Source organism: Tinamus guttatus, unplaced genomic scaffold (assembly GCF_059628265.1).
Source record: "Tinamus guttatus ecotype Peru unplaced genomic scaffold, ASM5962826v1 Tinamus_guttatus_pri_ptg000198l, whole genome shotgun sequence".
Lineage (NCBI taxonomy): Eukaryota > Metazoa > Chordata > Aves > Tinamiformes > Tinamidae > Tinamus > Tinamus guttatus.
This window is the reverse complement of record NW_028288732.1, coordinates 668-24,450: the sequence shown is the minus strand read 5'-3', so window position 1 is coordinate 24,450 and position 23,783 is coordinate 668. Positions and strand designations below refer to the sequence as shown.

The 23,783-nt window shown below is 46.1% G+C and overlaps 2 protein-coding genes across 2 annotated transcripts in view; both read left to right on the top strand.

Annotated features, from left to right (window-relative positions):
• Nucleotides 1-8,867, top strand: part of ABCC5 (ATP binding cassette subfamily C member 5) — a 43,391-nt gene extending 34,524 nt beyond the window's left edge. Inside the window, exons 22-29 of the mRNA XM_088523823.1 lie at nucleotides 519-705; nucleotides 1,425-1,514; nucleotides 2,892-3,081; nucleotides 3,733-3,892; nucleotides 4,341-4,419; nucleotides 4,779-4,892; nucleotides 5,906-6,070; nucleotides 7,288-8,867. Coding sequence (XP_088379949.1) covers nucleotides 519-705; nucleotides 1,425-1,514; nucleotides 2,892-3,081; nucleotides 3,733-3,892; nucleotides 4,341-4,419; nucleotides 4,779-4,892; nucleotides 5,906-6,070; nucleotides 7,288-7,389 — 1,087 coding nt within the window. The 3' untranslated portion in view covers nucleotides 7,390-8,867. The remainder of the gene's footprint in view (nucleotides 1-518; nucleotides 706-1,424; nucleotides 1,515-2,891; nucleotides 3,082-3,732; nucleotides 3,893-4,340; nucleotides 4,420-4,778; nucleotides 4,893-5,905; nucleotides 6,071-7,287) is intronic.
• Nucleotides 8,868-13,715: 4,848 nt separating this feature from the next.
• LOC104578245 (aminopeptidase RNPEPL1) lies at nucleotides 13,716-23,496 on the top strand (the record flags this gene model as incomplete). Its single annotated transcript, XM_088523809.1, has 5 exons — nucleotides 13,716-14,429; nucleotides 21,061-21,201; nucleotides 21,859-22,010; nucleotides 22,460-22,576; nucleotides 23,261-23,496. Coding segments are annotated over exons 1-5 (1,360 nt in total), but the record flags the coding sequence as incomplete, so codon positions are not given.
• Nucleotides 23,497-23,783: the final 287 nt, after the last annotated feature.

Here is a 23,783-nt window from a genome sequence, read left to right as displayed (position 1 = left end):
TGGCTTTGTGAATCTCTCAAGCCATCTCCCTCTAAACATTCTTTCTCAGCTTCACAGATTCAGGATTGTAAATGAAATGGTTACTAGTGTGTTTTAATTAGTGTTACCAGTCCAATCCTGTAACTTAACTTTTACCCCTTTGTGTAAAATATTACATATCCTAGTCTTACTCCACTGCTGCTTTTATATGTGGAATAATTTCTAGGTATTCGTTGTCCTTGGGAAAATTTTGTATAGGTTGTTTGATGAAAGTGTCTGTAATGTCCCTAAACACTAATTCACCTCAGTAACTTGTACGCAGACACTTATTTTGGCAAGTCTGAAATAACTAGATACCCTACATTATTTGGGAATGTTTGTAAATATATCGATGGCTTGACATGAGACTTTATTTGCTGAAGAATTGCTAAAAACTAGTCTCCGCACTCTGAATTCTGATACCAGAGCAGGAATGAAAGCAGCTATTTGTAGAATTTCAGGCTGGTTGCAGTCTGCTACTATCTCCTGTTTTTACGCAGGTATCAGGAGCTGCTAGATGACAATCAGGCACCGTTTTACCTGTTCAGCTGCGCGATGCGCTGGCTGGCTGTACGCCTGGACATTATCAGCATCGCTCTCATTACAACCACTGGCCTTATGATTGTCTTAATGCATGGCCAGATTCCTCCTGCCTATGCTGGGTTAGCGATCTCATATGCTGTACAGGTGAGTTTGTTGTATGCTATAATATATAATGTGTGGATTTAATGTAAATAACAGTAATCAAGACCCACCTCTCCCCTCACACAGTGAAATTCTCCCATAATGAAAAAAGATAATGTTAGATCTCTTTGAAAAGGGGGTGAGAGGGGTGAAGGAAGCAAAGTGATTTATGGTCAAGAACTTTTTGCTAGCTTCGTCTGAGGAGCTAGTTACTTCAGGTTGTTGTTTTGGGGAGCTGCCTTCTAAATGCTGAATTAGGAAGCATGTGAAGCTTTCTGTAGAATGCCGCACAATTTTCCCAGATTCATGGTCCATTAGACATCTGCCGAGCTGAAGCCTTAGTGCATTGTGGTTGTATTGCCTGTGTTGTAAGTACACAGCACATAACATCCCTTACCTCAGCCCTGTGGGATTTTACACTCTGGGGCTTAGCGTGCCCATTTTGATCTGTTGTTTGGCTTTTCTGCCTCCTTGTGGTAATAAAGAGAAAATGCAAAATTTAACTTGATAATTTTCTAAGCCATTTCTTATGGGGAACTAGACTAAGCTGCTGTCCTTCCAAACGATTCATGAATTATTGTTATTTTAAACTGTTTCAGAAAGACTGCTTTCCATCAAGGCATCCAAGTTTTATTAAGTACTGATTAGATTAGTCTCTCTATACAATAATAAATTCCATCACAGCTCTCTAAACTTTTGTCTGTTTCTTCCCATTGCTCTAGTTAACAGGATTATTCCAGTTTACAGTCAGACTTGCTTCAGAAACAGAAGCTCGCTTCACCTCAGTGGAGAGAATTGATCACTACATCAAGGTATGACAACGATGCTTCTGACTGCATGTTGTAAAATTTCTTGTTGCTGTCGATGTTGTTGGCAAAAGGAAGTTGTCTGTGGTCTGCCTGCATACAGAAAGTGTTTCGGATCTTACACTACAGGTAAAAGTGTTTGCAACACTCTAGAGTGGATTTGTGACACCTGTGCTTTTGCAAATAGTGCCTGATATCTCCCATTGTGAGGTTGTAGCATTTGCCACTTCCAGGCTTTCGGTGGCAAAATGATAGCTGTAGGCTGTTTGAACATCTATGATTATGGCTTACTTACTAAGCAACACTTTCCACAGCTTTTCTTATCTTGGTCTCTAGATAACAATGTTATTATGGAACAGTATAAAACAAGTTTGACTCTAAAATGAAGGGTGGTCAAACAGTGAAACATCCTGCACGTTGTGCCTTACCAAGTCCTAGGTTTGATTTTTTTCCCTGTGGGAGCAGATACTGCTTTTGTCGGCACCAAGATCTGGAGTGCTGTTGTAAAGGAGCAGTGTTTCTGTCAAATCTTCAGAGTGTAATTAATCTGCCTTTAACTTGAGGTGCTGCAAGTGTCCACAACTGACAGAGTCCTTGCAGCATCACTCTATAGTCAGTTTAGGAAATGGCAGCTTCCAGAGGGCAATTCATCCAACCTATTCTAGACACTTATATTACAATGAGGAAGAACATGCTCCTGAAATGCTAGTTTCTTTATAGAAACTATAAAGGAGTTGATGGGCCTGATTCAGCAGGAAGTGCTTACTTTCTAGGTGTGCAAAGTTAATCTCCTGCTAGGATTTGTTGTTCACTCAGAGACTGCTGGTGCCAAACATGGGAAAGTGACCTTGGCTCTTTCTAACCTGAAGGTGTATGCTTGATTGCTTGATTTTCAGACTTTTTTTTTTGTTTCCCCCTGTTTCATCTGAACTGCTTAACCAGGAACCTATTAAAGGTCAGACCTGAGATACATGATTGTGGCTTGCCATAATGAGACACAGAAATTCTGCAGGTAGCGCTTCCAGAAGCCAGTCAGTCTTTGAAACTTCCACAAACTCATAAGAATTGCCCCAATAAATAATACAGTTAAGATAGATTTCAAAATGGGTTACATAAAAGCATTGTTGTTGAAGGCTGGCATTGTCATGGGAGCAGCAGGAGGGGAATAGCAGTGTGTTGAGTGTAACGCAGGAAACCAGTAAGAGATTGGGATATCCCTTCTGACTCACTGGGCCAGCATCCAGCCACACTGCTAATCGTAAACTGCCATTACACTGACATGGGCTGACTCTGCAGGGAAGAACTCCTGCTGAAAGCCACAGATGATATTTTTTTCTCTGGTGTTTTGTTTGCTGGAAAGTGGACTTTGTTTCTGTTTTAAAGACTCTTTCCTTAGAAGCTCCGGCTCGAATTAAGAATAAAGCTCCTCCTCTGGACTGGCCACAGGAAGGTGAAGTTGTTTTTGAAAATGCAGAGATGCGGTACCGAGAGAACCTCCCTCTAGTGCTGAAGAAAGTGTCCTTTACCATCAAACCAAAGGAAAAGATTGGCATTGTGGGTCGGACGGGCTCAGGTGAGGAAAAATGCTTGGCAGCTAAATCACTGCCTTTACAGAATGGTAACAGAGATGGGCAGTTATAGTAGGGTTTTTTTTCTCTCTGAGTAACTGAAAGAATTGATTGAATTGATTCTTAACTACCCAGGAATGGTTCAGTACACTGCTATCAATGGATTCTGTTGTCGTGCATATGTGTGAACAGGATCTTCATAAGCAATAAGAAAAAAAAAAAGGTTTAAATTCTTCTATTGTGCTAGTGTGCTTATGCTTAGCATTCAAAGCTGTTGATCTGCACAGAACACCATCTACAGAATGCTTATGACACCTTGGTTGACTTTCTGAAAGTTGTTTATACAGATGCTGTCAGCTGCATGTGACTCTAATATGTCTTACAAACCTATAATGTAAAGAATCAAAAAAAAAAACTTAGAAGGTGAGATGGTTTAAACCAGGTGCAAATTGGAATTGCTAAATGAGCAATTAATATGGCTTAGAAGTCTAAATGCTGAACCCCTTTCCTATCTGGATTACTTACCAGCATTGTTTGCCATCGACTTTATGATATTTTTAAATCCTTCTAATGTTTCTTACCCCAGTACTTTTAAAATGCAGTCTCATCTCTGCTGGCTACTATGACTAAAACCTTTTTTTCTGTCTTGTTTTTAGGGAAATCTTCTCTTGGAATGGCACTCTTTCGTCTGGTTGAACTGTCTGGAGGGTGCATTAAAATTGATGGAGTGAAAATAAATGACATTGGTTTAGCAGATCTTCGCAGCAAACTCTCAATAATTCCTCAGGAACCTGTGCTGTTCAGTGGTACTGTGAGGTTAGTGAGATCATAAAATAACACAAAGGACAAAGACGGCTATCAGCTCATACTGAATTCAAATAGTTGCCTGGTGAGATGTGTTAGTCTGGGCATAGAATCTGGGTATTCAAGGGCTGTCTGCATCTCTTCTCCATTTTTGACACAAAAAAATAAAGCAGGTATATGGTTTAGTTGGCCCAAGGCAGAACTGGGTGTGATATTCCTCTAAGGAACCTTTGCCTTTCCTTTAAGCTTGCTTGATATTTTTGCATCTATGCTATTACATTTCTCTGTTGTTTGCCTGCTTTAATCCTACTGTACTGGGAGAGCTGATTTCCTTGACAAGGAAATTCTGTTGGGGAGGACTAGATATGAGCTATCCACATGGGCACACAGACGCTGCAGTTCCGTTATTCATTGCTGAAGCAGTTCAAATTCTGGTTATGCTTTCTTCTTTCCCCTCTAGGTCAAACTTAGATCCTTTCAATCAATATAGTGAGGAACAAATCTGGGATGCTTTGGAAAGGACTCACATGAAGGAGTGTGTAAGTATGATGGGTCCTGTGAGACAAGTTTGTTTTGGCTTTCAAACATATATTTTCCATTGATAGCTGCTTTCAGGGACATTCAGATAAAGTTATTTGTGCTTTTTTTTTTTCCTCTAACTGGTTATGCTTAATTTTCTAATAATGCAATTGTGAACTTTTTGGAGAAAGTACTGTATTTTGGATATTTACTTTAGTATCTAGTGCAGCAGGGTGTTGCTTTATCACAGGGACTCCTAAGGAGTGATGTTTTTCTGGATGTGTAGGTAGTCAGACACCTGCAACTATTTGTCTCATGCTGTGGAGATCCAGCAAACCCACGCAATGCTCTAAGTTTCTCCCCTCTGCTTTTCACACAGGTTGCCCAGCTGCACATGAAACTTGAATCAGAAGTGATGGAAAATGGGGAAAACTTTTCAGTCGGGGAGAGACAGCTACTGTGCATAGCTAGAGCTCTGCTGCGTCGCTGCAAGGTGAGTGTATGGATGGAAGAAGTAGCTGGTGATATCAGATGAACAGCACTGAGCAAAGCCTGTTTTCTGTGCTGAATTCATTCTATCAGAGGAATCACACCAACAGCACAACTAAGAGAAGAGTGTAGGGTTTAGAAGAAGTAGGAAGGTGTTGGTAGCCATCTACCAGGTGCTGCAATGTCCTGCTGTCAGAAATGCATTGCTTGTTAGTGTTCATAATTGTGTGTCAGACAGGCCTAGTGATTTAGTTGTAGTGTTTGTCCTGATACAGATGACTATGGGAATCTTCTCTTCTACCTTTTGCAGGTGTAAGCCAAGCACTTTCCTTCTGCTTGATGTTTCTCTAAAATGCAATTTCCAAGCAGAATTTGGGACCACTCTGTGCCAGTGAAGTTGGAGAGGTCTTTATTGTTCAGGAATGGAAGTCAGATAATAGCTTCAGTGAAAAGGGACCTTTAGTTGGATTGAAACTTGTCAGGACTCTCAATTCTTTTTTCTTAAGAATGTATCCCATAATATTTCAAGATTTTCTCTGCATCTGATTTAAAGAAGGATATAAAAAATATCCTTTTGGGGCAAGCCAGGCTGCTTATTAGGAGTTAGTTTTAATCTGTCTGTAGTAGGTGCCCGAAACAAATCTAGTATAGCTTCGACAACACCACTAAAACTTCATCAAGACAATCCTCTAAAACGATGTAGATCTGAGATGGAGAGGAAAGTTAACCTGGACTTCAAGGTTAGAAGGCCCTGATTAGACATGCCTTATGGCTGCAGGATGTGGCTGTAAAATGCACGTGTGATCCATAGGGGATAACTTTGCGGATGGCAACTACATCCTACATAAGGAAAATCTAAAAGGATGCATTATGAAAACTGCCTTTTTGACTGCAGAATGTGTAAGGGTTGCCAGCTATGGCAACTCTTGGATAATTCTGCCTACTCTGCATATTTTTATGTTCAGGGAGGGAAAGGGCTCCTGTGGAGTAACAAACAGGATTGTGTGTTGCTTTCAGATTTTGATACTGGATGAAGCTACAGCTGCTATGGACACAGAGACCGATTTACTCATCCAGGAAACCATCAGAGAGGCATTTGCAGACTGTACTATGCTAACAATCGCTCACCGCCTGCACACCGTGCTGGGCTCCGATCGGATCATGGTGCTAACACAAGGACAGGTGAGTGGACAAACCTTGTGGCTGCAGTTCCTGGTGCTCTCTCTGCTGGTGCCATATATGTAAGTTGAGCTAAAAGAACAGCCCGTATTGTGCTGTAGAAAATGCAGTATGTTCATTCCCGCTCTTGGCAATACTTCTCCATCAAAGTCAGTGATTATCTCATTATGACAAGCTCAAGGAGGGCAAAATTTGATTTACATTACAGAAAAGTACCTTTGAGGATCAGTCTCATTTAAACAGTTTTAAAGACCCGGTGGGTACATTAATGTAAGCATCTCTGCTATGGCCGAGTGATTTATTTATTTTATTTCTTCCAGTTATTTTTGTGAAGTATGTCTATCAAACAGGCATATGAGAGGTACATCTCCCCCTTTTCAGGCTTCCACGTGGGGCCTTTAAACAGTTAAGTGTAAGAAATTTGGCAAGCCTCTTGGGGCAGAGAGGGAAAAGACCATAGCATCTGCCTCAGTCTGTTTGCCAGAGGCACTGAGGGCTGTTTCCTCCTGGGTAGTCCCAGTGTTTTTCTGATCTAGTTTGAAGCATCCCAGGTACAGTGCGTATGCATAAACACACACTTTTACTGCCTGATATCTCATCTAAGCAAGACTTTGTCACAGGAAGCATTTTTTTTTTTTAAACAGTCTCAGTGTTCTGGATGTCCCTCATTCTTGGCAATTATGGCCTGAGCTTTCTTGATTGCTTCTTGCTGTTTGTATTCTACAGGCATGCAGTGATTTACCAGGCTGTAATGAGGAGACACAAATTTATGCTTGCATCCTAAATTAATAGGAAACTAGGAACATCAATCCTTTTTCATGTTGTAGTTGATGCTGGGAGCCAGTCAGGAGCCATCTTCATTTCTCCAAGGAATTAAATTATTTACTAATGAGGGAGTTTAACTTCTCTTAATTATCCCCATGTGTATTTGTAGATTGACACAGTGCTATTGAAGTAGAACATCTTTATTTTAAATTAGAAAAAAATTCTTGGTATGCTAATAAAATTACAAGACAACCAAAGCAGATTGCTTGTTCCCCCAAAACAGCATAGCTCTCCAGGACAAAAGTCTGTTACAATTTGAAGCTGGACTCTAAACATGCTTAGGATACTACCCACTATATTTTGGCTTCTCTACTGCAATGTCATAAGTTCAAAGATGGGAACCCACTTTCTGCTGGGTTTTACTAATGAACTTTACCTGTCTTGTTTGCTTTTAGGTTGTGGAATTCGACACGCCATCCGCCCTGCTGGCCAACGAGAACTCGCGCTTCTACGCTATGTTTGCTGCTGCGGAGAACAAGGTTGCTGTCAAGGGCTAAAATTCAGGGCAAAGTCACTTTTATTTTGGAGGGCTCCACTCCCTGCCTGTGGCAGGCCAGCTCTTCTTACTCTTTCTCCTCCAAGCAGATTATTGCCTTTTCATGTTTTAATTTTTAGCACAGTGTGTCAAAGCCAGAGAGTTTTTAAAACCCTGTTAGAAGAATTCTTCATGGTTTTATTACTGTATTTATTCCATAATCATATTACTAATTTTTTTTGTTATTAAATGCACTCTACAAATGGCTCAGGGAGCCATAGTTATAAATGTATCAGAGGCCTATAATGAAGCTTTATACGTGTAGCTATATCTATACATAATTCTGTATATAGCCTATATTTACAGTGGAAATGTAAGCTGTTTATTTTATATTAAAATAAGCACTGTATTAATAACAGTGCATATTCTTTTCTATCATTTTTGTACAGTTTACGGTACCAGAGGTCTGGCTTTGTTATCAAACTGTATCAGACACTATTTTGTCTCTTACAGTTGGTCTTTTCCTAGTGCCAGATTTTCTGTGTGTCTGAGTGGAAGTGAAGCTTTGCAATAGTGTCTTTTATTGTCCCATCATTGTTGTCTAGCGCAGAGGAGAAGAGCTCTGTGGTGTAACTCTATTGCATTGTAATTTATCAAAGCTAGCTGGAGCATTGCTAATGTTCACCTTGGCAGCAGCTGCCGCCGCCCATGATGCTTTCCCAAAGCAGGGTTTTGGTGATCTCTTCAGTGATTTGGGGGAGAGAACCACTTTTGGGTCATGTTAAGGCCTCATTTTCTCAGTGTCCTGATACAGTATTTCTTACTGTATCAGCAGGGTTTGTTTTAATACAAGATAACCCTTTAATACCAGAGCAAGCGCTTCCTGCTTTGCTGATCTGACATGCGGCCAGAATCTAAATGCTCATGGAATGATCTATAACAAATTAATTATAAAGTCAAATCTTACCCTGTATGCTAGCAGGAAAGGCTTTCCAGAGTTGCTCCAGCTGACTGCCTCCTTATCTTAAATCTGCTAATGCTCCTCAGAGGTTTAGGTTGGCTTTCATTGGCATGGGTGACACTAACCTGTTTTTCTGCTCACTTATACTAAGGTTAAATTGCATCAATATTTCCTGTTTCTTTATTGCACACTTGTTAAGGAAACAGTCCCCATCCCAAGTCTTCGGGAACCTTAAACAGGTTCTTACTGATCAGGATGTAACACTGGTGTAGGACATTGTTTTCTTACTGTAAAGAGACCTACCTCAGGGTACTGGGTCCTGTGTAGTCCATTGCCATGAATCACTGTTCACCATCCCTGTTCCGTGGGACCTGTGGCCCAGGGGGGCCCGGTCACTACTATAATAGCTGTGACTTATTGAATGGTCAGCGTTGCATGTCTTTGTCAACTTGGACATTTTGTAGCCTTAGCATGTTTGCAAAATGTCTCGTCGAGGCAAAAATCTGAAAGGTAAATAAAACTATTTTGGGTTTTGTAAATTTTATTGGCTTGTTTATTTTGGGCACATAAATCACTTCTCACCTTTCTGAACCTGGAGGGGACAGTTTTTGCAGGCTGGGTCTTTTCCTTGTCTATGCACTCGGAGTTTAATTTTTTCTTCAGAGTAGACATATTGTTTTTAAAATATTGTGGGTTATTTCTGTGCTCTCCAAAATTAGGGTGAGTTGCAATATATGTGTGCTTAAGTGTTTGGTAGAACATGCAGTAACAGTTCACAGTGCAGGAACTCAAGCCAAGTAGCAAGAGGACGGTCAGATGGAGTGAAGAAGGTCCTCTTTAGGCCCAGGTTTTTCCACTTTCTTTTTTTAGGGAGTTACTCTTCATGTAATGTATGTATATGTATGTATACGACACTTCTGAAAACTCACAGAAACAAGTGTAATATGGGAGATACTGAGGAGAAAGAACCTTTTGTACCTACTAGTACCCCAGGCACATGAAGACGTTAACAGAGCTGGGGCTGTGGCTTGAAGATAGCAGCTCATGAAGCATCGCTTGTTTGTAGTTATCTTCTGTTCACCTTGTGCCAAGGAAGAACTAACCAGCATAAATCTTATCTTGCTTGTGGACCTGGCACCAAATTTATTGTGTGTGTCAGGGACCAGCCACAGTTCTTGTCAATGTTGCTCAATTCAAGGAGCAGAATGACTGTGTATTGCAGATAGGAAAGGGACAAGTAATAGTCTGTCTGCAAAGAATACCCAGCTATAGGGAACTTTGCTGTTTGAATAAGAACTCGAGGACAATAAAGATGGAAGATGACTGATGAGGTGGGAGAAGGCCTGAGGGAGCAGGGGTGATAGCCAAAGAGATGGAGTCCTGCTTCTTCCCTAAAGACTGAATACCCCAAGCAGAGGGGGAGAACGTGAGGTGTCTTTGCCTTGGTCTGAAGTTAAAAAGTTCAGTCGTCATCAGACGAGACTGTCTTGGGCCCTGCAGAACTGAGGTCATAAACTTCAATAAACTTCCCTAGAAAAAAAAAAGGGATAAAATGTTATTGCTCAAGTGCTGCTGTGGTTAGAGGGTGGCTTCATTTTGCAGCTAACCTGAGCTAATGGAAATCCAGGCAAAAAGGAGCTATCCTGATCTTGTCCTCCTTCTCCTTCCAGGCTGGGAGTTCCCTCCGCTTCCCTGATGCCAGCACTGGCTCTTGCCTGGTCCTGGACTGACCCAGTTCAGAAATCTGACTGGCAGAACAGTCACCCTCCAAAAGCAGGAATGCTGCACAAAGAAGGGGACAGGAAAAGCACATCTGGAGGGCAGAAGTGGGGCTACTCTGTCCAGTAGGTGCTAGCTCTAACACTGGCATAGCCGTGACATGAAACTCTGCTCGGGATTCAGTGCGCCAAATTGCTGCTTCCCGGTTGCACTCTCCCCAAGAAAGGGAACGGTTTTCTCCTGGTTCAGCAAGCTGAAATGGCTCAAGATGGTGTCAAACGAGTGCTGGAGATGAAGCAAGCAAATGGTCCCCTGTGGGCAGCATGGATTAGCTCAACCATTTCATAAACTTCAGCCTCAGCACTGTTGCTTTGGCTGTAAGGAGATAGCTTGCCAGAGGAAAACGTTCTGTATGGTGTGATCTCTAACCTGCTTTAGCACTTCCCTCACATGGATGGTACAGAAGTATCGTTTCTCACAAGGTGGCGGTTATTTTTTTACTGACTTTTTGTCCTGAGTCTTGGGAGTAAACTGAGGCCTGGCCCAGGGCCCTGCGATTGAAGTGGAAGTAAGAAACCAATATTTACAATGAGACTGAAATATGTTTATCTTTGAAGTATTCTACAAAGGGGTGATGATTATGGGAACTATCAGGAATCGGATCCTGCTTTAGGATTTATCGCATGGTGCCCAGTAGAAGATTTTATCCTGCAAGGCACAGAATGATACTGTAGGATCAGGTCAGGGCATTTCCTTGATGAGATCCTGCCCAAAATAGCATCATTCTGAGTATGCAGCAAAAGACACAGACCAAGACCAGCGGACGTGCAGCTTGAGAGGGATATATGCGGTACTGCTCCTGCCCTGGGGAATTTAGTTGCATCGGTTTTGCTTATTCTGCTCACTTGCAGTGAGTGCAACTGATCCTGATTTGTTGCCATAAGCTTAGAAGTTCTTTATTTAAAAAGACTGTATTCCTGCTCCACTCATTTATTTCATGAGTGGAAACATTGTACTTGCTTGGGACTTCAGTCAAAATGCCAGTAGGATTCTTCTAAAATTAACTACCCTAGGTAATTTTGCTGATCTAAATGCACAGTAAATCCAAAGTTGAACCTTGAAGTTGTGCTGATTCGAACACCTGAGGGACTTCACCTTTTCCTGTGGTGAAGATCCACAGGGCGAGGTCCAAAGGGCCCAGGGTTCTGCACATTATCCCCGGATGAAGCCCACAGGGAGGGCGAGTGGTTTGCTGCCTGGCTGGGAGCAATAGCTGGGACAAGTGCAGCTATTTCAGAGAGTGAATGGATACAACTGTGATCTGAGGAACGGGTATTGGGAGGGAAGGAGAAAGGGAAAGACCTGGATTTGTAACAGGAGGATGTAGAAGAAAAGATGGTAGAATAGAAAATTCTTACTGGGTAGAAGGGGATGGAGTGAGGAGACCAAATTACTTCTTGAAGATGCTTCAAAAGAGCAGAGTGAGATGATGCAGGATGATTACAAAACCATTATCAGCTGTATCACCATGAATGAAATTTCCTTGTACCAGGTCATTTTTTAGTGCAACCGCAGCACGGGTTCTCCTACAAGCAATCACACAAAGTCCCAGCTTCAGGTTGGTTTAAGTTAATACAGTTTAGTCCTTGTTTTGCCTTTGGGTTCAGCTGGAGTCAGGAGCTGCCTTGTCCTGGTGCTACAGTTTCCACCTTGAGCTTGATGATACTGGTGGAAACTCAACTGGAAAATGCTGCAGATGCTGCTGTCGCAGGCACTACGCTCGAGAAGCTTTTTGAATGTATTGCTGCAGGTTCAATAAACCCGCAACCAACACGTTGTTGTTCCTGTGTCACCCTAAGGCTCTGCCTTGGCCACTCGCCACATGCCCGAAGCAGGGCTGAGCGCTGCACTGAATGGCTGGCTGACAGAAGCATCAGCACAGGGTGTTGTGATCTCCTGTCCGCCGTCCTGGGGCTGCGTCACACGTAGTTCCCGCAAACCCCCTTCCTTCCAGATTACTGTCACCTTGTGTTACAACCCAGCGAAACAGGCAGCCGTACGAAGCTAGTAGTGTTGCAGTTTCTGTATTTTCCGATCTGGGAAGGCAGCTGGGGATGAATCTGATTCCCTGTAAGAGGAGAGGAGGAGGGTTGGGAGAAGTGCGGTACCTCTGAGCCAAGCTGCACCCGGCGTGTGTGTGTGCATCCAGTGCGGTACCCGGTGTGTGTGTGTGTGGGTACCCCACTGGGTGTGCGCACAGTGGGTGCAGCAGTGGCTGTGCATGCAGTGGGTGCGCGCACGCACTCACACACACACACACACACACACACACACACACGGTGCAGCAGTGGGAGGGTGTCAGAAAGGGGGGATGGAGGTGCTGCCTCTAGGGAGGATTCCCAGCTGGGTGTGAGGCAGCTGAGCAGAGCATGAGGGCAGGAGGAGCAGGGAGAGGCTGGGGCTGGGGCATTGCCTGTGACGGCTGCACGGAGGGCACAGAGAGGGCTGTGTGGTGGTGCCCCAGTGGGGCTGGGAACAGAGCAGCACTTGTGGGTGATGGGGGTACACAGAGGTGTTGGTGTGGATGTGTGTGCCAGGAGGGGAATGTGCCTGTGTGGGGGCTGTAGGGCTGTGCTGAGGTGCATGTCTGAGCTGATGCCAGCCCTGCTCCAGGTGGAGGGCACCGAGCCCCACGTGTGCCTGTGGCAGAGGCGTGTGCGCAGGGCAATGCCCTGGCTGGATGTGACTGCAGAGAGTGGGAGGGGATGCACAAGATGCACAAGAACCGCAGCCACCCCTAGGTATGTGTGCACGGGGCAGGCAGGCTGCAGCACGGTGTGCGCAGGGTGCACACCAGGCCTGGGTGTGCGCACAGCCGCTGTAGCACTGGGTGTGCTGGCAGCACACCTGGCCTGGGTGTGTACGCAGTGGGTGCAGCACGGGCTGTGCATGCAGCGAGTGCAGTGCTGGGTGCACCCACACCGGGTACAGCACTGGGTGCATGCACTGGGTACCTCACTGGGTCTGCGCACAGCGGGTACGGCAGTGGCTGCACATGCAGTGGGTGCGCACACACACACCGGGTGCAGCAGTGGGTGCGCGCATACACATGGAGTGCAGCACTGGGTGCGCGCACACACTGGGCGCAGCACTGGGTGCGCACACGCACACCGGGTGCAGCGCTGGGCGCGCACACACACACCGGGTGCAGCAGTGGGTGCGCGCACACACCGGGTGCAGCACTGGGTGCGCGCATACACATGGAGTGCAGCACTGGGTGCGCGCACACGCACACCGGGTGCAGCACTGGGTGCGCGCACACGCGCCGCGCCCCGCACCGCGCACCTGCCCCTGGGCGCGCTCCCCCCCGGGGTGCGCGCGCAGCCGGCCCGCCCCGGCGCAGGCGCCACGCGCGGCGGGCGGGGCGGGCGCGCGCCCCGGTGCGCGCGCAGCGGGCGGGGCGGGGGCGGCGCTGCCCCCGAGCGCCCCGCGCTGCCGCCTGGCGGCCCCGCCAGCCCCGGCTGCTCCGGGCCCGGGCCCTGCGCTCCCCTGGGCCGGTCCCCGCCCCGGTCCCTCCGGCCGCCGGGGCCTCCCTCCTCCCCGCCCGCCCATGGATTTCACATAGCAGCGGCCGCCACCTCCTCCTCTTCCTCCTCCTCCTCCGCTCCATGGCGGCTCCGGCTCCGCGGCCGCCCGGCCTGTGCTGCTGCCGCAAGGGCTCCCCGGGCGGGCCGGAGGCGCCGCCGGCCCCGCCGCCGCCGCCCGAGCCGCCTCCGGACGTGGCGTCGGCCTCGAGCTCGCAGCTCTTCAGCCTGCGCCACCTGCACCTGGGGCTGGAGCTGCGGCCGGAGGCGCGCGCGCTCGCGGGCTGCCTGGTGCTCGAGCTGTGCGCGCTGCGCCCGCAGCCCCGCGCGCTGGTGCTCGACGTGCACCCGGCGCTGCGCGTCCTCTCGGCCGCCTACCGCCGCGCCGCGGCCGGCGAGCCGCCCTGCTCCTTCGCCTTCTCGCCCGCCGAGGCCGCCGCCGCCGCCGCGCCGGCCCCGCTGCCCCCGCCGCCCTGCCCGGCGCCGCCGCCGCCGCCCTGCGCGCCGCCCTGCGCCGCCAACCCGCCCTCCACCACCACCTTCCTCTCGGCGCCCTGCATCGCGGCCGCGGCGCCGCCGGGGGAGCCGCCCGCGCGCGCGCCGCCCGCCGCGGAGCCGCCGCCGCCGCCGCCGCTGCCCGTCTTCGCGCGGCCGCCGGGCGCCGCCTGCCCGCTCGCCTTCAGGGTGGACCCCTTCACCGACTACGGCTCCTCGCTCACCGTGTCGCTGCCCGCCGCCCTGCAGCCGCACCAGCCCTTCCAGATCGTCGTGCGCTACACCACGGCCGACGGGCCCGCCGTGAGTACCGGCGCGGCGCCGCCATGGCGGGACCCCGGCCCGGCCCGGCCCGGCCCGGCCCGGCCGCCCTAGGGCTGTCCCGAGCCCAGCGCGGAGCTCGGCGCCTGGCGGGGCTGTGGTGGGCAGGGGGCTCCGCCGAGGGGACGGGGCCACCGCGGGTGTCGGGAGCAGGGAGGCCACGCAGGCCACGACGCCTCGCGACACCCTCGTGTGTCACCCGCCCGGCCGCGTTCACCGGCTTTCTGGGTGCGCACCACAGCAAAGGCCACGCTAAATATTTCACCATCGAGTTTCTGCTTTCACACCCTCTCCTCTCCCCTGTCTTCTCCCTGGACAGCCAAGCTCATGGTGAAGCCACCCCTGTCCTCTTCCCGTGGCCGTTCCCACTCCATGGGGCTCATCCACTGCCCGCAGTGGCCCTGGTGGCCACCAGTCTTCCTCGGCAGTGATGCCAGGGCTGCCTGAGCCGTCACCCGTCTTTATCTGCCATCCTCTCTGCCTCCAGGCCAGTTGTCACTGATCAGGATGGTCCTGTTAAGGCTTCCTATGCTTGAAGCATGTTGTAGTGGCTGGCAACGAACGTGAAATTTTTAAATCTCCTGCCCCGTCTGAATTCTTCAGAACAAGTTACATAATCTGCAAATAAATCACTTTTCCTGTGTTTTTTTGCCAGATGATTACAAAATCAGGCCTTATGCACCTCGGTTTACATTCTAATGAGTAAGAGTCAGAAGCTTTTAGAAGAGCACAGGGAGGTTCCACTTATTGCTACACATGATCCATGGAAAAAAAAATGAGAGAAGGCCACAAGCACCCGTCTAGATGTGGCCCAGGGAGGTGCTTGCTTGTCTCTGAGTAGCCTGTTTCAGTTGTGAAATATCTTATAAATTCTGTTGCTTACTTTAAATCCCTGATACTTAGAAAAAAATCCTGACCCTTTTAGATACTATCTGGTGGATTTTGAGTTTTAAAGAGGTTTTGACATCAAAAAATATAAAAATAAGCACCAAGACGTCAGCTCCTTCTGTTGCTGTATGGTCTATCCGTCGTTGGGCAGTACACTAAAATGTTGTGTGGCTCCTGAATCACTTTCAGGAAGCATCATTCCTTTTGCAGCCTTGCACAGCTTTAATAAGCTCTATCTTACCTCATGGAACTGACTCCCAGCCTGCTGGTTTGGTGTCACTGTTGCTTTGGTCCAAACCAGCAAACCTGTGCATTGGTTTGACTATTGCAGCGTACTTCAGGAGGACAAGAATTGACCATATCAGGACCATGAGGAGTAACCATATAGCCTGCATGTGCTGGGCCATGAATTTATTAAAAAAAAACAAAGGAGACTGCTGAATAGCATGAGCTTGCCACATCTTTTTCTGCCTAACTTTGATACTGTGTTGAAATCCACAAAAGTAATTTGATCTTCAGAATTATCTGGACAGTTTTAATACACTGGCTGAGTTGGAGTAGTGATTCCACTAAGGGTTTCCTTTTGCTATAAATTAGTTGACTTTTAAAGTGCTGCCCCTTCTTTTTAAAAAAAGGAAGTGTGAGATGATATTCTGATACCTTTTTAATTATAACCCACTTGTTACGTGAGGATATTCTTTCTTTTTACCTCTGAATTCCTTGTTGTGCTGTTTCCTTGCACAGTGCTTTGCTGTAGTTTCTCTGCACTGAAGAGAAACGTTGGAGCTGTCTGTCAGGGACTGTGCTGCTCTCGGAAGATTCTGTTCTTTATTCTTGCACAATTTTCTGGAGAAACCTGCTTGTTTCGCCCTCCGAGCGCTTTGTTTATGGGGAGGGCTGTGCAGTCAGATGTAGCTGTGCCCCGTAGGATGACTCTGATCTGGCTGGGCTGAGCCTCCGGCAGCACCCCGTGCTGTGCTCCTCTCCTGTTGAACAAGTGCCTTTATTTCAGCCTGGCCTGGGTTTTCTCCTGGGTTTTGCCAGCTCTGTGGACAATTATCTTGCTGGTTGCATCGAGGAATGATCACGGATGTGCCTGAATCCTGACTGAGGCTTTGCTTTGAGAGATTGGAGAGCTACTGGGAAGTGTGGAGCACTGATGTGCTCGTTTAGTCTCACCTTGCTTCAGCACGCTCTCTCCTTGACCCTGCGTGCCATCCAGTGCAAAGGTTACGTATCTGAGGATTTTTTCCATTCCCCATCTTGTTTGTCTTGCTTCCCTGGATCAGATGTGAGCTACTCTTCACCTGGGCTTGCAAAGTCTTTGTTGTGCCTTTAACAGCACCTACTGCTTCAGCTGAAATAAAACTATAAGGACTAGTGTCAAAAGGTTATTGATGATTGCAAAGTCGGGGCACGTGCTGCCCTTTTCAAGTGCTCCTCAAGGCAGCGGCAGGCATTACTGACATAAACTGGGCTGTGTTTTCTAGCTTGCACATGTTATTGTAGACACAGGCAAAACATTTGTGCTTGAATAGCACCTGTTCTAGCCCTTAATGTTTCTTGGAGCACTTCAAGCTATATTTTTGGCTCCCAAGCTTTTTGGTGCTATTGTGGTGCTGCTGTTTTTTAAGCCTAGTGTTGCCCTTCAATGGGTATGAGCAACCTGTGTGTGTGTGTAAGGGCGCCTGGTTTGTATTCACACCTAGTGCGTGTCCTCGCAGACTCTTTTCTCTGTACAAATGAAGCAAGTTTACAGTGTCAGACCTTTCTCTTCTGCAAGTTCTTTCTTCTTGGGCCTTTCTCTGAATATGATCTTTTTATGGCAGGATTTGCTTTCTTTGGGCCAGTTTTGGGACCTATAAAACAGTAAATTAATGTTCAGTGAAGATATTACTGGCAGCAGGATCACTAGATTAGAGAGTAGTCTGTTTAAAATTGGAACCCTGCTGCCTTGATAAACTTGGTTTGCGTTATTGGACTGCCCATTATTTCTCATGTAGAAAAAGGAGCCAAGATCTTTAGTGTTTGATGGACATTGAGAGACAGCTGAGAGATTAAATCTGCCTTTCACAGAACGTTCCAGTGCCCTATGCTGTTAGGAAGCCACGTGCTCTGTACGTCACCTTTTCACTTCAGAAATCTTAAACACTGTGGATATGTCGTGGTGTGGGCTGAGGGCAAACTCAGAGCAGGTGTATTGGTGAGAGTAGCCCAGCTCCTCCTTCTTCTCCCCTGCCTCTTACTTCTCAGTACTATGGATATTCTTTCCTCAGACTTTTCTCCTTTCCCGGAGAGAAAAATATGCATGTGTCTCTTTCCCACTGTGTCACGCCTCTGATTTGGCAGTGGATATATTAACACCAATGCTATTTTCTTTCCATGACAACCTTAAATGCAAACCTTGGCCTGTTCTGGTATGAAAAGTGATAGCATTTCCTCATCCGTATGGTTTAGCAAGAAGGACAGCCTTTCTGCAGGGCTGGAAGCTTCCCTGTTGTTCCATTAGGGTTGTCCTGATTCTTCAGACCTCCTGGAATGACTTGCTCCTAAGTTTGTGTCTTCTGTCACATCTTCTACGTCTCAGATGCGCAGTTCACTTTGTAATCAGCTGTTTCCCACTGGAATAGAAGCTGTGGCATTGCCTCTCTTCTGAGGAGCTTGGTTCGTAATATGCAGGTAGTAACAAGGAGAGATTTTAGATTGAAAGGAGCTCAGCTAGTTGCCTCTTGCGTTTGCCAGATTCACGTAAAAGATTATAATCTAAGTCAATAAAAATCATGTTCTAGGGTGGTGTGTTATAAAATACATGCTGCTTTGCAGTATGTGGGCAGGAAGAAACCTGAACCGTCCAAAGCCACCTGTTTTTCGGCAGGGGGAAAAGAGGCAGTTGTTACCTAGCAGTTCTTGTGGGGTATTTTAACATTTGAAACAGCTGCTCTCCTCTATATGTGAAAAACTAGATGAAAATGATGAGCATGTGTTCCTAGAGGGAACACAGGCAGGGCTGGGGTGTCGAGTAGATGATATGGCCTCAGATACTGCTCTACCCGCCCTGAGCTGCTCCTGCTACTCGTCCTCCTTCCCGAGTTCCTGCTTCGACTCATTTTTCCCAGTTCTAGCCCTGCCTCTGTCTGGCAGTGTTGCCTGGTCTATTTATACTGCAGGTCTATTTATATTGTTTCAGGATAACTTTCATCATTGTTCCAAGTGCATCTGGAAAGAGAGACTGAGGCTCGCAATGTAGCAGCAGACATTAGGGAACAGGGAAAAAATACTTCATCCTCTGCAAAACATTTTCCTTCTTGGCCCATAGGACTGAGGCGGGTGCTTCATTTAACTTCAGCCAGTTGTCAGATAAGGGGTGACTGGCTGAAAATAAGTTGTCTCTAATTTATGGAGTTTCTTGTAAACAAGAATCAACTTCTTGGTTCCCTTTTGCCTTCCTGCTTATGTTTTCTTCCTGTGCTGGTCAGAGAGAACTTCCCCTTTATCTCTCCCTGCTTTAAAGACATTGTCTGTCAATCCTTCTCCCTTCCTACTCTAGTGCTGTAACTGAGTTCTAGTGACATCTTGTTTCCGTTTTCTTTGTTGGCCTTTTCTCTCTCTCAGAAAGCAAAGGAAGCAGAACCTCTTCAAGGTGGCTGTCCAGCGAGGCCAAGAAAACAAATCGTAAATTGTGCTGTGAACCCAAAAAGACGGGTCAGAAGTGCGTTTCTGAAAGTTGGTAATGGGACAGGTCTTTCACATTGTATTTTCTGCATCCTCAGCTCTCATGGTGTGAGTGAGGCAGTGTTTGGCCTGCAGGATTGCAGCAAGAAGGGCTGTCTTAAAACAAATTCCAAGTACAGAATATTGCTCTGAGACTATTTTTACTTTTGTTTTTAGATTTTGTTGGGCCTCTCGCCGCAAATAAAATGTTTTTCTAGTAGAAGTATATGCAGAAATTGTAGTTCATTTGAACGTATGTTCTGGGGAGAAGCTTTAAGTTTCAAGCAGGTGATTTTAATGACAGATCTGTCCCCAAATGTCCACAATATCATACTGTAGAGGGAATGCTCCTTGCCATGAAGCGCAGGTATCCATGGAGTGGGAGGTTGGCTGCGATGCCGGGGTTTGGCCAGTGACGTGCTGAAATACAGCACATGGATTTGAAGAGTGACAGTCCCTGCTCTCGCATGCAAGTGAGGTAACATCTGTCAGGAGATGGGATGCTTTGAAAGGGGCCAGTTTCTGGTCTGCAGCATTGAAACAGAAAGAGTAGTTTTAAAACAAATTCCAAGTTGAGAACGATGCTGTGAGTTTTAGATAAGCGTTTTAAATTATGTTGGTGCCTCTCACTCCCAAATAGCCATTTCCCAGCAGAAATGTGAGCTTCTATACAAAGAATGGAAAGCTGACGAAAGTAGCTTTCCTTTCCAAAGCTTTCACTGATCCCCAAAGTTTCTGCTGGAGCAGGTGACTTGGGAGAGGCTCACGGTGGCATCTGAGAAGGATCTAAAGGCAGGGGAAGAATAACCTGACTGGAATAACCTTGTAGGACAGAGGGGGAGAGAGAAGCCTCTGGTATTTGGAACACGCAGGGGTTAACTGTGAATAGTAGGAGACAAAACAGTACCATGCCATTAAACCAGGAGGAGGCCGAGTACCCAGGCTTCTCTTTCCAAGTATTTCATAGCTTTCTCTTGTGAATCAGAACTGAACTAGTGTCTGTGCTAACTGCTGTTCCTTAAATTTAGATTTATTGGCTACTTTGATCTAAGAATTTAGCAGACTCAACAGCTTTATTCCTTCTGCTTGACTTCCAAGGATTTCTAGCGGTTCCAGCTTTATGGGAAGCTTCATAATAGTTGATATTTTCTATAGAAGTTCATCTCCAGAGTTGCAGGATTATAGAAAATCCTTATTTACAATTGTTCCTGCCCTTCAAAGCTGGGGGCAGGGAGTAAGTAAAAGCACAAATACCACATTTGAAATAGAAAAATACACAAAAAAAGCTGCACTTCGTATTATTCTTAATCTCTTCTAATGATTTGCTGAAGTTCCAAATGATTATTTATTTGCTGTTTGATACCAAAAATAGAGACAAGCTCAGTGTCTGGGTTTGTTTGCCTTTTTTTTATTTTTTTGTGTGTGTGACCACCCACCATCTCCTTATTCCTCCTTTAGAAAGAGGCTTCCAGTGTCCCTGACCAGATGTTTCTTGCATATGCTGCCTCTTTTGCATAGTGGCAAAATATTCGGTGCTTCAGCCAGAAGGGCACTCTCAGGGTCACAGATAATGTTGTGTACGCTGTTCGGCCTCTTTTTTTTTTCAGCTTGTACTACCTTACCCCCGTATTCCTGTTCATGTTGAATAATGACATGGAGCTATTCAGGGTACTCAGTCTCAGAAGGGAGCTTTTATTAAGAGCTCTTAGGGAGCTCTTGTTAATCAAGCAAATCAATATAATGGAAATAGGGACCTGGAAGATGCTGTGTTGTGCAGCATCACCCAGTGTTCAGACAGTGCAAAACCACCCTGAGCATCACGGTGGAGAAGCAGGAGCAGGAAGGTGGCTTCTCAGAAGTGAAAAAGTGCCCTGTGCTACGTATGTATGTGAGGAACTAATGGTTAGCGAAGCAGATGGAGAATCCGTCCTCCCTAACAGCCCCCTTGATTTCAGTGCATCCCTTTACATTTTGTGCCTTTCCCTCACCTCTGTGCCGCACTGTCTTCCAACAGATTTGGTGGCTGGATCCAGAGCTGACGTACGGCAATGCCAAGCCGTTCGTCTTCACGCAGGGCCACTCGGTGTGTAACCGCTCCTTCTTCCCCTGCTTTGACACACCAGCAGTGAAATGCACCTACTCAGCTACTGTTAAGGTAGGTGAAGTGATATAAGTGGTTAATCAGGCGCTTTACTGCCCTTACTTTATGGAAGCATGTTGTGTATGTATATATTATATAAAATATAACTATATACCATAACTAATACAATATAAATTACAGGATTTTTAGATTTCATAGTCTGGTTCTCCAGACAAAAGCACAGTAGTGTCATAAAAGTGACGGTATTGCCTATTACACTTGGGTCTTGCATTCTCGGAACCCCACACTGAAAGAATAACCCTGAAATAGATAATATGAAAGAGAGAGAATTGGGTTGGTCACTTTCAGTAGTGGTTACTGATGACAATATTCAAATTTTAAATAATTGTTTAAATTATATATTTAAACAGTTCTTGAGAGAACAAAAAACATGTTTATGAAAGCAACATCAAATAATGTTGTATTTTGGGTAGATAAAATAATGTTATGAGTTCCCACACAATTGAGCAGTAGTATATTTGGCTGGTCCATTTTCATGGGGGATAGTTTGTGGTACAAAAACCACAGAAGCCTTATGTTTTATATATTATCGAAATGATTTTTGTTAATCCATTCCTAAAAGGATTTACATTAAAAAAGAGAGGTCGATGGTATCGCACCTCAGCTGTGATCGTCTGGTGAGTTGGTGTGTATGATTTTTTGTTTCTTCAGGCTCCAGCAGGCATCCAGGTGTTGATGAGTGCTACTCAAAGTACCTACTTAGAAGAGGAAGGTGTATACCAGTTTTACATGGAATATCCAGTTCCTGCCTACCTAGTGGCCCTGGTGGCAGGAGATCTTATACATGCAGACATAGGCCCAAGGTAAGATTTACAGCCAGTTGATTCTGCTTTTCAGGTCTCTGTGGGTTGCTGTGGGGCCATTTGGGATACTTTGAGTCATTGGTAAAGGAACAGACAGGACCAGGAGCTGTGAACCTTTGGAGAGCTTAAACTTTGTTTAGATGTAAAGAAAAAATTACAATATTGCACTGTAAGATGAAAGAGATTCCTCTTTCATAGATATATCTTATTGTCCACCTTAGTCATTACAGCTATGTGCTTTATTGCCTTCAGGTGAATCAAATGATCTTTGAATCATTGATCATCTTTTGCCATGCATCCACAGAGCGTTAGCCTAAAGAAGGATGATTGAGGTGAAGCCCCTTAGCAATATTGTCATACACAGAAGTTTGGCAAGAAGACAGGTTATTCTGTTTGAGAGAGAATTTGATTTATGGAAGTATCACGTGATGTTTCTTGTTTCCTGACAGGAGCAGAGTGTGGGCAGAGCCCTGCCTGCTGCCGACAGCCATCAGCAAGCTTTCCGGCATGGTAGAGCGTTGGTTGAGCGCTGCAGAGAGCCTTTATGGGCCTTATATATGGGGAAGGTGAGTTTAAGTCTCCCAGGGATGTGTACTGGGGACTAAGTAAAGCAATCTAAGAAATGACGGTGCTTTCTCCCTATGTTGGTAATAGCGGGAAAGCCAGCATCTCATGGGTGACAATGTAGTAGTCAGAAACAAACTCTGGAGTCTTGGCCCTCCCCTTGGCAGAAGGGATCATGGAAGTGGGGTGGTGTTCTCCTGGGGCAGTTCAACCACTCTACAGCCTCCCGGCTTCTCTTTTTGCTGGGAGCCTTCAGGGATGGGACAAGAATCTGTGTATGTATGTGAGCAATACATGTAGAGTAAACTTAGTAGTTCTGGCTATTGGACACACAAATTTTGATCAGTTTGCCTCTATGAAGGGAGCCTGATGCTTCTGGTGACTGTTGGACCTGCTGCACATGAAAAGAATGTCTAATCTTATGTCGAAAGCTGTGCAGTTCCTTGGCTATCAAAATAAAATCTGTGATCCACTGACCAGAAGAATTAGGCCCATTGGCCTAGAAGGTTTAATTCTGGACTCACAAAGACTGTCAGAAGAGCTTTCCCTCACGATAAGAAATGTTTCTGTGCATGTCTTTTGAAATAGCTGTAATTTACCTATCTCCTCTCTTCCTCTTTTTCTCTCTGTCTCTCTCCCTCCCTCTCTTTCTCTCTCTCTTTCTCTCTCTCTCTCTCATATTTTAGATATGACATTGTTTTTCTTCCTCCATCCTTCCCTATCGTTGCCATGGAAAACCCATGCCTGACCTTCATAATCTCTTCCATTCTGGAGAGCGATGAATTTCTAATAATTGATGTCATTCATGAAGTTGCGCACAGCTGGTTTGGAAATGCGGTCACCAATGCTACTTGGGAAGAGATGTGGCTGAGTGAGGGGCTAGCCACGTATGCCCAGCGCCGGATCACCACCGAGACCTATGGTATAGCTGCAGAAGTGTTTTCCTTATGATGTGTCTAATCATAACTGAGAGTTGATTGGATCAAATACTTGCCTTGGGAGCTGGAAGAGTCTGTATGAAGCTGCTTTGCTTTGTTGTTCTGGAATATGCATGGCACTAGACTTTGCACTGATCATTTTGGATACATAGGATATGAAGTTTGGCTTTGGGTGGATTCAGTACTTGATATGTAATAGAGGGTTTATTTGAAATGTGTATGATATTATAAGAAGCTTTGCAGCAGTTTTGGAATTACAGACACCTGGCAG